The sequence below is a fragment of the Nyctereutes procyonoides genome, unplaced genomic scaffold, assembly GCF_905146905.1.
Source record: "Nyctereutes procyonoides isolate TBG_1078 unplaced genomic scaffold, NYPRO_anot_genome, whole genome shotgun sequence".
Lineage (NCBI taxonomy): Eukaryota > Metazoa > Chordata > Mammalia > Carnivora > Canidae > Nyctereutes > Nyctereutes procyonoides.
The window spans coordinates 24,813,335-24,830,213 of NW_026575120.1; the positions used below are offsets into that span (position 1 = coordinate 24,813,335).

The 16,879-nt window shown below is 42.3% G+C and overlaps 1 protein-coding gene and 1 non-coding gene across 6 annotated transcripts in view; both read right to left on the minus strand.

Annotated features, from left to right (window-relative positions):
* Nucleotides 1-16,879, minus strand: part of ACTR3B (actin related protein 3B) — an 85,058-nt gene that overhangs the window by 34,657 nt on the left and 33,522 nt on the right. For 2 of the 5 annotated variants that reach the window (XM_055335057.1, XM_055335053.1), the window contains 4 exons: nucleotides 16,349-16,459; nucleotides 5,736-5,831; nucleotides 4,075-4,182; nucleotides 1,264-1,407 (listed from right to left, as the gene is read on the minus strand). In XM_055335057.1, the coding sequence (XP_055191032.1) occupies nucleotides 1,264-1,407; nucleotides 4,075-4,182; nucleotides 5,736-5,831; nucleotides 16,349-16,420 (420 nt within the window). In that variant the 5' untranslated portion in view covers nucleotides 16,421-16,459. Of the gene's footprint in view, nucleotides 1-1,263; nucleotides 1,408-4,074; nucleotides 4,183-5,735; nucleotides 5,832-6,706; nucleotides 6,786-16,348; nucleotides 16,460-16,879 lie in introns of those variants that run through there. The other 3 variants (XM_055335054.1, XM_055335056.1, XM_055335055.1) reach the window with 3 other exon arrangements.
* Nucleotides 13,098-13,202, minus strand: LOC129516239 (U6 spliceosomal RNA). The gene has a single exon (XR_008665721.1). It is a non-coding gene; the product is annotated as a U6 spliceosomal RNA (small nuclear RNA).

Genomic DNA, 16,879 nt, shown 5'->3' on the forward strand with positions numbered 1-16,879 from the left:
GGCAAACTGTTCTAGCCCTGGAAGACTGGACACTCCAGTCCCAGGGACACTGGGGCAGCTGGCCACCCTACTAGCAGGAGCCCTGGCCTATCCTAGTGACCCTGTCCTAAAAGTACCACTGTTTTTACCAAGAGTGGCATGCAAAACATGGGAGTCCTCTCTGGTGACTTTCTTCCAACTTGCCTATCACTGGTACTTCAATGGGAGGGAAGGGGGTTCAGGCTGGCCTCCCCTTAAATTCCACTGTGCTCAGCAAGCATGTCTTCATGACATGGGAGATGCTCATGATCACATGTCACACCTCACAATTACATTTCTCTCTAAAAACAAACAAGACCCTCTCCTCCTCTTCATGCCCATGATAATTATTCTTGCATTACTAAAAATCTCTTGCATTTTGGCTAAAAAAATAATTTGTCCTGATTTTGAAACCTAGAAAGAGAAGTTACTTCAAAAAGGGTCCATCAGGGGATACCTGGATGGCATCGGTTAAGCACCTGCCTTTGGCTCAGGTCATGACCTCAGAGTCCTGGAACCAAGGCCCATATCCAGCTCCCTGCTCAGCAAGGAGTCTGCTTCTCCCTCTTACCCCTGCTTGTGCTCTCTCTTGCTCTCTCTCTCTCTCTCAAAAATAAAAATTAAAAAAAAAAAAAAAGACTAAACCGATGGGTCAGGTCAAATAGACCTTTTAAATAAGAACCAATGAGCCATTTTTCTTCTAATCGTACGGATTTAAATTCTAAAACTTCCTGTAACTTCTCCAGCTGAATAACCAGAGTCTAGGAAATACAGATGGTTTTTGTTTAACAACTTCAGATTTAAGAACAGTATCACTCTCCCCTGTAATTCTCAGGGCACAGAACCTCACACAACAGGTGCTAGACCACAGCCTGGGTACTGGCTGACTCTGCAGAACTCCCAATACTGCTGGTGCTGGTGCTGGCTCCTTAGTCCAGATGTGAAGCCCAGAGGGAAAGTGCCCTCCACTACCTGAATGTTCCATCCAATTAAATGATGCCCTACTCCGTGCACCTGTGCTCAACGCCAGCTACCAAGCTGTCCTCACAGCTGGAACTTCCACAGTGTTTACATTTACAGGAAAAGGCTAAGCTTTGAGGCTTTCAGCCCCTTAACTCAAGTCGTGGAAGGGGAGGGGAGGGAAGGGGAGGGCAGGTGGGAGCAGGGGTGACAGTAGCAAGGGGAAATGTCCAAACAACATTTCTCTCTCACCCCCAAACCGGCCCATTTCCCATCTGTTTTTACCTTAATGGCTTTTGCAGTCTCCAGTGATTGCTCAGGAGGGATTCCCACCTCCCTCTCCCTTAGCAGCTGCTGAATGAAATACGTAATATCTCTACCTGCAATCGGGATGTGTTTGATGCAGCTTCCAATGACATAACCTTCTGCCTGGGGAGGAAGGAAGGCAGAACAATGGGAATGAGTAACTCCAGCAGGGAAGAGCTCCCAGGGCTCTGGTTCCCAGCCCTCATGGTACAACAAGCATTTACGGAATCCCACCCTGGGCCTCTGGGCAGCAGTGCTCAGGGCCAGAGGTTGTTTCAAATAACTGCCCACACCATTCTGTGAACACAACCTGAGACTCTCCATAAGGCCTGAAATGGTTACATCAGGAACGAAAAGAGGAAAAACCAGTTCATTTCCAAAAAGTCATATTGTCAGAGCAGGAGAGTTTTATGTTCCTCTAACAAAAAGGAAAAAGCTTTACCTATAAACTATTAAACCAACTATAAACCTACTTCTGTTTAACAGTCAACAATTTGGTTAAGTTCATAGGGATGAGACTCAGACAACCGAGTTCAAATCCTGGTCCCACGACTGAGTGACCATGGACAAGTGGGTCAGCCAGGTCACCCAAGGCTTTCACCCACAATATGGGCAAATAGTCCTGCACGTGCTTTACAAGGGGGATGTAATGAAAGAGTAAGGCAGGCACGTAGCACCATCCGGGAGCATGTACTCGGTACTTGCTATGCGGTCCCATTTAGTGCACGAAGAGGTGCACTCGTGAGGCATAACTCTGCTAAGTTACCCTAAGCCCTGTGCTGAGGCCAGTGTTGGTCAAGGGTTGGGACCCTCTGGCTCGGCTGCACGTCTAGGGTGCCAGCAGGGGAACTGCAGCCAGGAGTTCACGCACAGGCTGCCCCAGTCCAGCCCTCATCAGCCCTGAGGGCACACAGCTTGGAAGCCAAGGCTTGGGCCCACACCCCACTCGCTCTCCGGGGGCTGGTAGCCAGAGTGGAGGGCTTCCTCCCTCGGGTCCAGCAGAAAGAGGGGACACCCCAGGTTCCACATCACAGCACTGGCTTCTGTGCTGCCAGCTCACCTCACCACACAGGCAGATCGGAGCTAATGATGCCAGCACTAGACACAACACAGTCAGCAGTTAAGCTGTCAGGACAGGTGCCTGAAATCCTCTCATGTGTTTTCTGATGTACCTGAACTCTAGAAGTAAAAGATTGGGCCTCTCCACAGAGTCCAAGATATTTGTGAAATATTTTAAGATGGACACAGAAGATATGCACAAATTATTAAAATAAAATGATCAACTTAAACTCACAAGAATACTAGCTAACACAAACTACTCACAATTATTATTTTCTATGCATTACATGTAACGTTTTCTAAAATGAAGTCAACCAGTATTAAGTATTGGTTTCATCACAGCATTAAAAACATTTAAAAAAAAAACAACCCTACATGTCCAACAATAGGAAAACAAATGAGTGAATTACACCCCATACCTATATGATGGGCTATCATGCAATTATTAAATATTTCTTTACAGAATATTTAACCATAAGAAAAAACATTAGGGATAAGTCAATAAGCAAAATATGATTTCAAGATCATATTACACAATTAGGAAACAAAAGTAGACTTAGAATATTCCAATTTTGCCTAAAATGTGCTTATGTGTGCACCTAATAGAATCAGGAAAGCGCTCCAAACAAAAGCATAGTATGGTTCTCTGGGCAGGTTTATGGATCATATCATTTTCTTCTCCACATTTCTCTGTTTTATACAAATTTTGTACAACAAATGTAACTTTTATAATCAGAAAAAAACTGATAAAAAGACAACAGATAAAATTTTAGGACCACTTCCTCTGTGGGCCTGTACACGGTGTGAAAGCTGTTTTGTTATCTTCTCCTCATTTAAGACATGGGATGAGCCAAGCAACAGGCCCTCCAGCATGTACCCCCAGGGCTTGGTCTGCACTAAGCTTTGAGGGCACAACCTCAGAGCAAAGGCCGATCCCAGGATTTCCCAGTCAGCATCACACATCAAGTGGCACTAACACTTCACAATGACCCAGAAAAGGAGGAAGTGTGCTGAGAGGGGACTGAAGGTGCTCCCAGCTCAGATTTGCAGGTGTCATCGGCTCCTGCCCCTGTCTCACCCTAACTCTCTCCCGCAGGGGCCCCAGGAGGGAGCATGGGACAATGTGGTTTTTCTTCTTCCTGACTACAAATATCTCTTGAAGCCTGAATTAGGAATCACTTCTATAATGTTTTGAAAATTAAAACCAAAAAGTGACACTGCAGAGCATTCTGCAAGTCAAAATGTACAGTCTCTCCTTCTTTGTTCTTGAATACATTTTTAAAAAAACAAGAAGTAATTCCTCTAAAGCATAAGGTGGTCAAAACCATACATATCCTGTCACAGAACACAGCGAGAATCCTTCACATGATCGTGCATCACACCAACAAGCTAAGATCCCAGATAATGTTGACCCCAGCAGTTCGGCATATAAGCCAGGAAAATTCCACGGGTGACGCTACCCCTGGAGAAGCAAGCAGAGGCCACGGAGTCCAAACCACAGCCGGCATCCTGCCTGCAGACATTTGCCACCACAAATTTAAAACTGCCAATGCCACAGTTAAAGGGCATCTGTCTTTTCTCATCTACCTGGGTTTAAAACTTATTACCTTTTCTGAGTACAGCCATGACATTTAAAGCATTTAATTACAGGAGTTTTTTTCTTTAATTTCTTCCCTTACCTCAAAATTAGGTGAGGCCTACAGAGAGTGAAGCATTGAATGTCCTGCTTACCACTGGGATAGCGTGAGTGACCCCATCCCCACTGTCAATGACGATCCCGGTTAATGTACGTTCACCAACTTGTCGAGATGTCCACGATGCAGCCAAGGCCAGCACTGCCTGGATTGAAGACCCAGAAACCGTTAGCACACAGAGAAATTTCCCAAGTCTGCTGCTGCTTCTCAGGCTCATCCATAGTTCTTCCTTACTCAGTCCAAGTAACTCTCAACCATCCCAACCCTCCATCTCTGCCCTCCCCAAATTCAAATTCCAAATTGTACAACCCACAAATTAGTCTACCGAAACTGGACGGGTCAAGTTTCCAATAAAATAAATCAAATTTTTACAAAGGAAAGCCCATGAAAATGGAACTTTCACTACAGAGTAAGAAGATTTTAATGTGTAAACCACCAGGAACATTCCCAGTGTGGGTCCACAGATGGGCTGCAGTAAGAAGATCACTTGTGGAATTTATTAAAAAACAAACAAATAAAACAGATTACAAGGCCTCACACCCAGAAACTCTAATTTGGTAAGACTAAGGCAGCGATTCTCAGCCAGGGGCAATGTTGTCCCCCGGGGAATCTTTGGTGATGTCTCGAACCAGTCTGGACTGTCACTTAGGGAAGGGGAGGCTTGTGGTAGTGCTTCTTCTAGGGGGTAGAGGCCAGAAATGTTAAACATCTTGCAACACACAGGACAGCCTCCATCACAGAGAACTGCCTGTTCCGGAAACCCTGGTCTGAGATGAAGCCTGAGAATCTTTACTTATATAAAACACTCTCCAGGCAGCCTTGATGCACTTGGCTGTGGTTCAGTGTTTTCTAAAGTATCTCCCTACTCCTTGGCAATGTAAATAACCTAGGGGAAGAGGAGATTTCTGGTTAAATAAATTTGGAAGTGTTGGAATAAACAGATTTCTTCAATGCAGGCATTCTCAGGGCCTTTACTAATGCTACTCACTAAGAATCACCACGTGCAGGCTACCATGCATGGGATCTCCCAAATTATTTTCCTATGCAACTCCTCTTCCTTTTTCTTTAAAAGGAATTAGTATGATGCAGAACACATTTTGGGAAGCACCTATCTCATTATTCCCCCAAATTTTGGCCAATTCCTTTATATAGGATCACAGACAAATAACCACGGCCAAAACCAACAAAAACCCCCACACTGTGAACAAGTAACTTCAAAGGAAGTTCTTTAAGTTCGTGGAACCATAGGAGCCCAAAACCCATGGGGGCGGGGGGGGGGCCTACAAGTATAAACCCCTAAAGGCATTTATTTTCTTTTTAAATAGACTCCTTAGTATCTTTCCTCTATTATGATCAGGAGTGAAAAGAGCAAAAAAAAAAAAAAAAAAAAAAAAAACAAACACATCTACATCCCAATCTTGTCACCTAAAGGGAAACACATTAGATTTTAATGCATGTGAAAGCAGCCAGGTAAGTCCTGTATGGACAGTGTAAACATAAAAACATAAACCACAGAACATGTTCTCTACAGCGTTTGAGTTCAAACCCAAATGGGGTGGGGTGTGAGTGGAGGGAGCGGGAGAAGAAAGCACACACAGCCCAACTCTCCCATGAAGAGCCCTTGGAATCACAGTTTGTTTCTTCCACTATAAGACAGCTAAGGTGTGCTGGGAATTGTAAAAATAACGTTGTTTTTACCTGAACCGCAATGTAGAGTCCTGGTACATTAAATGATTCAAACATAATTTCAGCAAGATATTCTCTGTTTTCTGGCGTGTTCAGTGGAGGCTCTGTCTGTAAGAAAACATTTGCTATATTTAGTGTTCACCCAAATTTCCTGTAATTACATCAGAGACATAAAAAAATTAACCTAAAAGCATGTTAATTAGGATGCTGTACAACTCCCTAATTTTACAGATAGAGTACATTTACAGTGATTAATTAAAGAAATCTGCCTGCAGGTCTTAAAAGCTTTAAGATGGCAAAGACCTCTCTAAACATTTCTGCTCTTATTAACCACCCCAAAACAAGAACAAGTCACAGAAAAGGAAATTCCTTCTTCAATAACATAACACCTACGACACCCTGAAATGGAAAAGACCAGCAGTAAGCTGCCAATGGCAGAAAAAAACTCAACCGAGACAAGCGAAGACAGACACTAAAAGGGAACACGAGTGACTCTTGAGTCCCAGGCGAAGAATAGAGCTCTCCACAGAGGAGCAAAAGCAGCCAGCCCTGGCTTGGAACAAGAAGGTCAGTTTGAAAAGAAGAGCCTGAGGAGCCTCCCAAACCCCACCTGCCCTCAGTGCAGGAGGCAGGAAAGTGCAGGCAAAGGAGCTTCACCCAGAGGTCTCCCGGTCCCCAAACCAGCCTGAACTCATACACACAGTGAGTCCAGGAAGAACTGTTCCCCTTCAGAGGTGAGGAAAGGGTGCGCAGAAACCAGCCAGACACCGTATGGAAATGCTAAAAGGAAATGAGAGGGGAAAGAGAAAATAGGAAAAACGAACGGCAGACAAAACACACATGCCCAGAAAGACATAAAGACAAAGCAAAGCAGATACAAATCAAGACCAAGAACAGCTCGAAAACTTCAAATATCTATTTTGAAATCATCATCCCCATAATCAAATAGGAGGATTATAGAAAGATAAAAAGAATAAATAAACCTGCTTTTTGTCATTCAGCAATACGGTGTGAACATTTTTCCATGTCAATAAATACGGACATACATCACATACTTAATGCTGCAAAAAGAAAAAAAGAAGAATAAATGAAAATTCTCTGGGCCTTTTGGCAAAAAAGTCCACATTACCCTTTATTATAGACTGAACTGTGTCCCCAAAATTCATGTTGAAGCCAACCCCCAAAGTGACCATATTTGGAGACATGGCCTCTCGGGAGGTGACCATGGTTTCATGAGGGCGTAAGAGTAGAGCACCAATGCCTTCCTGAGACAAGGAAGAGATACCTGAGAGCTCTGTTTCTGCGTATCAACACAGAGGAAAGACCTCATGTGCACAGCGAGAAGGTGGCCACCTGCAAGTCAGGAAGAGAGCCCTCACCAGACACAACCCTGACAACGCTGGGATCTTGGACCTAAAGCCTCCAGAACCGTGAGAACACAAATGCCTGTTAAGACACCCACCCTGTGGTATTTTGTTACAGCAGTCTGCACAGACTTTGATACCTTTCAAATGAGGAAAGTACAGCTTTCAGCCACTGGCATGACTTCATGTAACACTTGGGGTCATACTTACAGTCTTTTGATCCAAGAATTCTACAACTGGCCACACTGCCAATCAAGCACATTACAAAAAGAAAACCATCCTTAAACATACAAGAACTTGGAGAACCCCTTGGTGAATTAACTCTATTAGATGATAAAGTTCAGTCAAACAAGAAGAATGCACAAACTACAGCCAAAGACTTACAGTGAGCAATTAGTCCATTTAGGATGTAGACCTAAAGACTGCTCTTTTCTGGGATTTATAGAACAGAATGTAAATGTTATAAATTAAAACAGCAGAAATAATATCAAGCTGAAAGGTGTAACAGGAGAGAATATAAAAACAATGATACCCTCTTATCATGGAATCAAACACACTGTTTTAGACTGATTAGGTATCAGAGGCATTAGTACACATAACATTATAAATGTCGATATCAAAACAAGCTCCAACCAAAAGCAGAAGGTAGAAGAAAGGAATATGGAATATGTACCAAATATGGAAATTTGGTACATTTCCAAAATATGGAAATTCATATTTCCATATGTCCATATTTTGGAAATGTACCAAACTGCTCATTAATCACAGCAGGAATAGTTAATCACCCCTAAACAAATACAGGGTAAGTATATACAATCATAGTTACACTGAAAAATGTTTTAAAAAATACCAAATTGTTATAAAGCATACATACTCACTACAAAGAGAAAACCAAGCCAGAGTTTTAAAAAATTAATACATAAATAAAACACTTTAAACACAGAAAGTATAACATAGTGTAAAATAGCTCATCAAAGAGCAAACATGTCTGTCACAGAGCAGCACGCCAGATCTATGGAGTTCAAACAAGAGCTCTGAAGTCCTGGCAGTTAGGTTAAACCCCAGCCCTCGATTTTACTGTTTGGAAAGTGATTTTCTCTTTCTGTGCGAAATTAGCACCTACCTCATAGAGGTGGAAAGATGGAGTCAAAGCAAACTGCTTACATCAACTCCTGGCATGTGGACTGTGCTCAATGAAAGTGAGTTATTATTACTAAAATAAAATCTTCAGCACACACAAGTGAGAAACTCACCTACTAAAAAGAAAAAAAGTCTCTCAGCTAAGACCATGAAACAAAATCAAATTACATTCCGCAGGTAAGAGAGCCATCTACAGCAAGATGCTCCAGAGAGGTCAAAGGTCAGCACTGTGCATATTAGGGGATGAAAAACAACCTAAATGCCGTTGTGAAGGAAACAATTAAGTAACTTATGCCATGTCCATAATGTAGAACACTGTGCAGCAATTAGGAAGAATGAGCTCTATCTGCACTGTTACAAAACAATCCATGATAAACTGCTACAGAAAAGACAAAGGCGTCTCCATGTAGTCTACATTCTTAAGTGTTCTTCAGTGTCCGTGATTTTTTAATGAAAACTTCAGAAAACAGAGTTTGGGGAGGGAAACAGGGAATTCCACAGGCTCGGATGCTCTGCAAAAGCAGACAAGGGCCAGAGTTCTGCTTCACAACAATGTGAACAGTTAACACTATCAAAAGACAAGTTTAAAAATGATAGGGGAGAGGTGCCTGGGTGGCTCAGTCAGTTAAGCATCTGCCTTCCGCTCAAGTTGTGATCTCACGGGATCCCTGGGTGGCTCAGCAGTTTAGCGCCTGCCTTCAGCCCAGGGTGTGATCCTAGAGTCCCAGGATCAAATCCCACGTCAGGCTCCCTGCATGGAGCCTGCTTCTCCCTCTGCCTGTGTCTCTGCCCCTCTTTCTCTGTGTCTCTCATGAATAAATAAATAAAATCTAAAAAAAAAAAAAAAGTTGTGACCTCAGGGTTCTGGGATGGAAGACCCCCCCCCAATCGGGCTCCCTGCTCAGCCGGGGGTCTCCTTCCCCTCTGCCCCCCCCCTCGTTCATGCTCTCTCTCGCTCTCTCTCTCAAATAAATAAAATTAAGTGAAAAAAAAATCAGGAGAGTAAATTTCACATTAAAAACATTTTTGTCACATATTTATTTTCTTAAATAAAAAGAAAACAAGGGACGCCTGGGTGGCTCAGTGACTGAGCATCTGCCTTTGGCTCAGGGCATGATCCCAGAGTCCCAGGATCGAGTCCCACATCGAGCTCCCAGCATGGAGCCTGCTTCTCCCTCTGCCTATGTCTCTGCCTCTCTCTCTCTCCCTGTCTCTCATGAATAAATAAATACAAATCTTGGAAGGAAGGAAGGAAGGAAGGAAGGAAGGAAGGAAGGAAGGAAGGAAGGAAGGAAGGAAGGAAGGAAGGGAGGAAGGAAGAAAGGAAACAAGGTGCACAAGTTGTATATTTTGTTATCATTCGTATAAAACAAGAGTTTGTGTGTAATCCATATGCCTGCATACAACTACCTCTGGAAAGATAAACAACTGATTAAGAATGGAAAAAGGTGGTTTCCTCTTGGAAGAGGGTCTGGGAACCAGAACAGAGGTGAGACAGGGACATAATTTACACTGGAAATCCTTCTGCATCTTTTGAATTCTATGCTCTATGCATGTATTACCTCATCAAACAAATCTAGCAACCCACCAACTGCCTGCTCTGGTGTAGACTCCTGCACAGCAACTGGTACAAAGCTCAAACACACTGCCACAAAGAAGTTTTAATCACTGTAATTAGAATCAATGTATTCCCTGGAAGGGAAAGAGAAAGCGATCTTAAAGCACAGGAGAGAAATAATGAAATCATACACAGAAGCAGGTTGTAAATAAGGAATCTGAAAATCACTCAACAATCACTTCTGGGCCTTTTGGCTAAGATCAAGTGAAAGTATCTCAACACTGTACTACAGGGATCCCTGGGTGGCGCAGTGGTTTGGCGCCTGCCTTTGGCCCAGGGCGCGATCCTGGAGACCCGGGATCAAATCCCACGTCGGGCTCCCAGTGCATGGAGCCTGCTTCTCCCTCTGCCTTGTGTCTCTGCCTCTCTCTCTCTCACTGTGTGCCTATCATAAATAAATAAAAATTTAAAAAAATATTTAAAAATAAAAAAAAAAACACTGTACTACATATGTGAAGTGCCCACCTCAAAGGGTGGAGAGTAAGTTTGTTAATACCTGTAAAGTATCCAGCACATGGTTAATGCTATAAATGTTAGTGTTTATTGTTATAGATTTCTTTCATTTAAAGCACATGATCAATGGCAGCAGTCCAACAATATTGACTGTAATATCTCTTGCTTAAGGAACCTCCTATCCACCTGAAAAATGGGCCTAATATGTACCTACCTCAAGGTTGTTGGTGGAATTAAATAAATGAGTTAATATGTGTAAACACTGGAGGGTGAAGCCTGGGCACTCAGCACATACTCAAGAAATTCACCTATAAGTGTCAAAAAATGCTATTCATACTAGCAGAAATAACATAGACTAGAGAGATCTATACTTTTTTTCTATACTTTTTTTCTCACCTGGAACAGGAATCTAAGCACTTGTAATAATAAATTTGTTAAAAAAAAAAAAAAAAACGGGGTGGCGGCATTTAATGAAAGAGAGACAGCATTGGGAGAGAAAAGGTTTAAAAGGTCTGAAGAGCATGAGCACAGGTCACATAGGTCAGGGAGTGCTTCCTGCCCACCAGGTAAGAAAGAGCTCCCTATGTGGTCTGGAGCAAAAGGTGAGCCTACAGATCAACTCTGGCTCCCAAGATCTTTCCTGGGTTTTAAGTCCAGTGTCAAATCATGTTCCAAATAAACCCCAAATGGATAAAGATTTGTGTTTAATATATATTAAAGTGATAGATGTTCAAAAAAACATAGCCTACAAAGGCAAGAAAAAAAAATCAACTGAGAAAAACACATCTGGTGCTGACAAAAGCTTCCTACTATATGCAAGAGCTCAGAGGACAAACAAAACATGCATACAATGGGATCTTACTCAGTCCCAAAAAGGAAGAATATGCAGATACCAGCTATAACATGGAGGACATCAGGCTGAGAGGCAGAAGCCAGTGACAGAAGGACAAACCCTATGTGATTCCATGTATGTGAGGGCCCTGGAGCGGTCAGATTTCACAGATACGGAGGGTAGCAGGGTGAGGGCCAGGGGCTGGCAGATGGCGACAGGGATGAGTGTTTAATGGGACCATTTCAGTTTGGGACGATGAGAAGTTCTGGATGAGATGGTAATGATGGTTGCACAACAGTGTGAATGTACTTAATGCCCCAAACTGTACATTCCAAAATGGTTACAATGATAAAATTTACAGTGTGTACCTTCTATCACAAAAAAAGAATTCTAAGAAAAAAGTTCATTGGAATCAACTGTGAGAGAAGCAACAGCGATGCTGAAATGCACAAGAGCACAAAACATGATTGGCGACTCATGGGAGGAAATAAAACTAATACATGCATGAAAAAATGTTTGTGGTCCAAGTTCTCAAAAAATGCAAATTAAAAACAAATTGAATCTTTATCACATCAAATAATGAAAAATGGTACCAACCAACACTGACAGGTGCGCACAGTGGCCTCTGTACACTGCAGATAGAGCATGAGATGGTAAGCTGAAGACTCATACGGTATTAATACTTCTAGACCCCAAAATCAAACACAGAGTTAAAGAAAAAAAATGTTCTAAATGTAGAAACTGTATGTGCCAAGATAGTTTCTGGTAAAAATCAAGAAATTGGAAACATAGTAAACATCTACAAAGAGCAGAACCGCTCACCAGACTCAGACACGAAGCCTCCCCTAGACAGATGGAAGCCTTGCAGGGAGGGGGAGAGATGGGGCATGTGCTGCGTGTGCATCATCTGCACATGGGAGCGCAAGGGTTACATGGAAAGATGGCAGGTGTTAAGAATTCCAAGCAGCGTCCCAGAGAGCGCCTCCGAACATTGTCCTGCCCACAATTCTGTAAAGGAAGAAAATCTTGCCACAGCAGGTGAAGCCTGGGGGGGGGGGGGGGAGTTTCAGTGAAACTCCCAAGACAACCTCCTGACTGCTGCTAGATCTACACCCGGGGGAGACGCAACAGAGGCAGGACAGCGCACCGCACAGGAGGACTGTGGGCTCCCCAGGGCAGGTGGCGCTCTCTGCACAGGCAGCATCCAGCCAAGGTTTCAGAAACAGCTAGATTCTTGTTTTGCTACCTTTGCCACCATGCTCACACCTGTGGTCACGTTATCTCCATTCTCCCCACCGCCACACTGACGAAACAGGAAATCACTCATAGATAGGAGGTGGCCACAAGCCCACAGGAAAAGCATTTCCTACACGTCCTTGTGGACAGGGGTGACCAAGTGAGCAAGTTCAGGCCAATAAGAAGCAATAGCTGATAGTGCATGGCTTCTAGGAAAGCTCCTTATAAAGTTAGGACTTGAGGAGTAGACTCCTCCTTACCCTTAACCCCTCCTTCTCTCCTGGAATACAGATGTGATGACTGGAGCTGCAGTAGCCAACTTGTGATCAAGAGGCATCCTTAGAATAGAAGCCATATGCTCAAGATACTGAAGCCCAGAGATGTCCAATAATACCAGAGAACTACCATACCAGCACTGGCCTCCCTACTATTTCTATCAAAGAAAAATAAAACCCCTAACTTGTTTAAATGAATGTTTTTTACACTTCTATTACTTGCTGCCAAACAATTCACCACCTGTGAAGAATTTACACTAAAATCTATGCATTTCCATTTAAGGGAATGTTTATAGTATAATTAGGTTCACCTGGTTCTTGAATCAAATTCAGCATTAAGGGCAACATCCTCAAGGGTTCTGAGAAACATAATCACAAATTCATTTCTTCCTCAATCCTCCATTTCTCCTATGCTTCCTACCAGTAGCTATTCCTTTAAGAGATCAATTTATTTATTTTAAATAGGAACATTTCACAAATTTGCATGTCATCCCTGCACAGGGGCCATGCTAATCTTCTCTGTATCATTACCACATTAGTGTACACTCTGCCAAAGCTAGCACAGATCAATTTAAAATACAACTTTCCCAACATTATGTAGAACAAGATCTAAAATACAAGTATTGTTTTTATTATCTTTAAATACTGAAGCATATGATTAAAACATCACACGAATAAATGTTTTTATCCATAACAATGGTAAAATATAATCTGGTATTTATTTAGAAATGAATAATTAATCAGTACCATAAAAATTAACCCATATTTCTAGATAAAGATAGCAAAATAAACACATGTACCTAATATTGCTCCACTGCCATATGCCTCTATAACGGCAATAAAGAAACCTTTCTAAAAATATAAATCCTCAAGAAAGGGAGAGTGGGAGAGGAAAATACACTGGAATCTGGAAAGCACATGGCCAGTGGTGACTAACTCAGCAAACCCAAGTAAGTCAAGCTCTGCACTGGCTGGTGGCTACTGTACTGGACGAGCAGGTCCAAATCATCCTGAGAACCAGGAAGGAGACTATTATAACAAGTCAGGAGTACCATGTGTGACCATTAATTTTATGTCTCAACTTCACTGGTCTAAGGATGCACAGAGAGCTGGTTTAAACAATATCTCTGGGCGTGCTATGAGGCTGTTTCTGCAGGAGATTAGCATTCAGCCAACTCAGATCTGTCCTCAATAATGTGTATGCAACCAGAATAGAACAAAAAGACAGAAGATGGGTGATTCTCTCTCTCTCCCTCCTCCTTCCCACCTTACCTCTCTCCCCCTGCCTCTCCCTCCCTCTCCCCACCCTCTCAGTTGGGATGTCCATCCTCCCTGCTCTTGGACACTGGAGCTCCTTTTTCTCAGGCTTCTTGAGCAGCATGTGCTGCTTGCTCATTCTTGCTTGATTCATATTCAAAAAATTTGCAAATCTCTTCTGAAGTTATAACTCAATTTCTACTCAAAAGCACTGCAATTCTTTAAAATACACGATTCTATTTTGAACTCTGGGCAACTCAGTATTGAAAAGAGTACAGTTCCCATTTGCTATCTGCTCATTCCACATGACCAATTTGACTTGAGTCTCTGAAACTTCTTGAAAAATATAAGCTGTAATGAGCTCATCCTCACCCTGTATGTTCAGATGTCTGCTCACTGCAGTCAGAAAGAACAATTCTGTGATCTACTGAGGGACCTATAATCTATACCTCTGAGACTCCCTAACACCAAAAACCTCTCATCTGATGTAGCGGTTCAGTAAATGTCTTCAATTAACTTCTGTGACTTGGCCATAAATCTCTATTCTTGCTTTACTTCCCTTTAACTGTCCCATTAACTGATGATTAAGGGTATAAACCTGAAAGAAATTTACCATTCTCACCACTTCCTCAAGCACCTCCTGCAACAAATGGACTTGCAGAATTGAAAGCACAATGAACAGAGTATAATATTTTCTTATCTTCAATTTAATAAACTTGATTTTTTTTTTAACATTCATTACAGATACTCATTTTTGGCAAAAGTTTGCTTTTCCATATGCAAACACCTCCATTTCCTTCCTGGCGAGTGGTTTTTTTTACCTTACTGGCCTATATCTATGCCAGCTAAATCAGAAAAAAATTTCTTTTAGGAAAAACTTCCTGTGTGGCTACGTCCTGGTGGTACATGTTTGCTCCACAGGCCTGCTCTGCCTAGAGTGAGAGGGATGGCTCCTAGCATAGCAAGCCAGGGCAGACAGAAGGAAGCAGCTGGGCACAATGCCTGGCCCTAAAATCCTATCCAACAGGTAGTTATGTGATGTGCAGGAGAAGGAAAAATGCCAAATATGACAGGTGGGAATCTGTGATTTGTTTTGGCTATAAAGACAAAGCCACTCAGACACTGCCAGTTTCCTGGCTCCAATATCTTACATAAACCACTATAGACACAGAGTGTAGAAAATGTACAATGGCCTGTAAAACACAGGACCCATAGTTGGCAATTCCCAGTTGTGAAGGTACAAGCAGAAAAAAGATCAGAGCACTTTCTACTTTCAAGAACTTGCTTTAAAATAGATATTAAATATACGGATTCCACTAACTACCATAATAGCCTTATAGCTACCACATTTTAAGTCTGATGATTCTAAAGAACACTCCATATTTAACATTAGGAAGAATTACGTAATTGGATCTAGGACCATTTGACGACAATATACTTGCATGGAAAAAATCCAAAGCTAAATTACGTATGTTTTAATATGCAGCTTCTGTTACATGCAACTGCTCTTTATATATATTAAAGCAAGTATTATGAACATGTAATTAATTTTAACTTAAAAAGAACATTTCATGGGAGGAAACACATAATGTTGAGTAGAACTAGAAAAGATTCTATAACCAAGAGACATTTCTCATTTCTCTGCAATGTTTTATTTGAACAAGACCAATTAAGTACCGTAATCAGGGCCCATAACTCAGCTCAACTTTATTTTATAGTAAGATTTAAACCCTGAGGCACCTGGCTGGCTCAGTTGGAAGAGCATGAGCCTCTTGATCTCGAAAGTCATGAGTTCAAGCCCCACAGAGTATAGAGATTACTTAAGAATAAACAAATTAAATAAACTAAAAGGGACTCCTAATTCTTATGAAGTGCTTCAACCTCTGAAAGTATATAAACCAAGAGGTGGCACAAGGGGGCTTGGGTGGTCACCCTGGGGGCCTGCAGAAAACCAACACAAGAAGCCCCACTGGAGCCCTAGGGTACCCAGCCTGGGAACCACCCCACTCTGGCCTTCCTGTGCTGAGAGACAATGAGCCCCCTCAGATTTTAGACACTTCTGTTGAGCCTTCTGTTACTTGCCAAAAAAGCACCCAATTCATACAAATAGATTTAACAAGAATTAAAAACTCTCCAGAGAAGCATATCTTGAGTTTAAAATCTAAGATGGCTCAGTGGTTGAGCGTCTGCCTTTGGCTCAGGTCATGATCCCGGGGTCCTTGGATCCAGTCCTGCATGGGGCTCCCTACTCAACGGGAGCCTGCTTCTCCCTCTGCCCCTCTCCCCTGCTCATGCTCGCTCTATCCTTCTCACTCTCTCAAATAATAAAATCTTTAAAAATTTAAAAAAATAAATAAGAATAAAAAATACAATCTAAGTAATCTGAAAAAATAAAATCTAAGTAACATGGAATATTGAGGGATATAGTCCTCTTAGCTGCAGTTACTCACCATTAAAAAGTAATGATCCTCAGGCTCAGCTCGAAGATACTTAAAAATCACTTGTTCCATGAACCTTTCCATAAGATCCCAGTCCTCAATAATTCCATGTCTTATTGGCCACTATGGCAAGAGAGAGCAGAACACGTCAAGCTTGAGCTCACAGCAATAAGAGCAGGAGCCCAACAAGGCTGGCCCAGGACAGGCTGGCCTGGTAGGCAGCACGGCCTGGTGCACAGGCACTGATGCTCATTCGTGGGAAGAAACAAGAAGCACATTAGCAGAAACATTCACCATACTACAGTTGATACTCTACTGTGCCCACCTCTAAGCATGAAGAACCATCTTTACTGTGGGTAACAGATGGAAAAGTGCACACCATCCACTGCGCACTTCAATCTGGAGCTTTTTTTTTTTTTCTAGAACAAATGTCTACTTAATTTTTGTCCTTTTTTTTTTTTTCCCTAAATTAATCAATCTGTAACTTCCCATATCTGACAGGTTAATTAATCAACCTGAAATTTTCCACAGGAGCAGATCTTG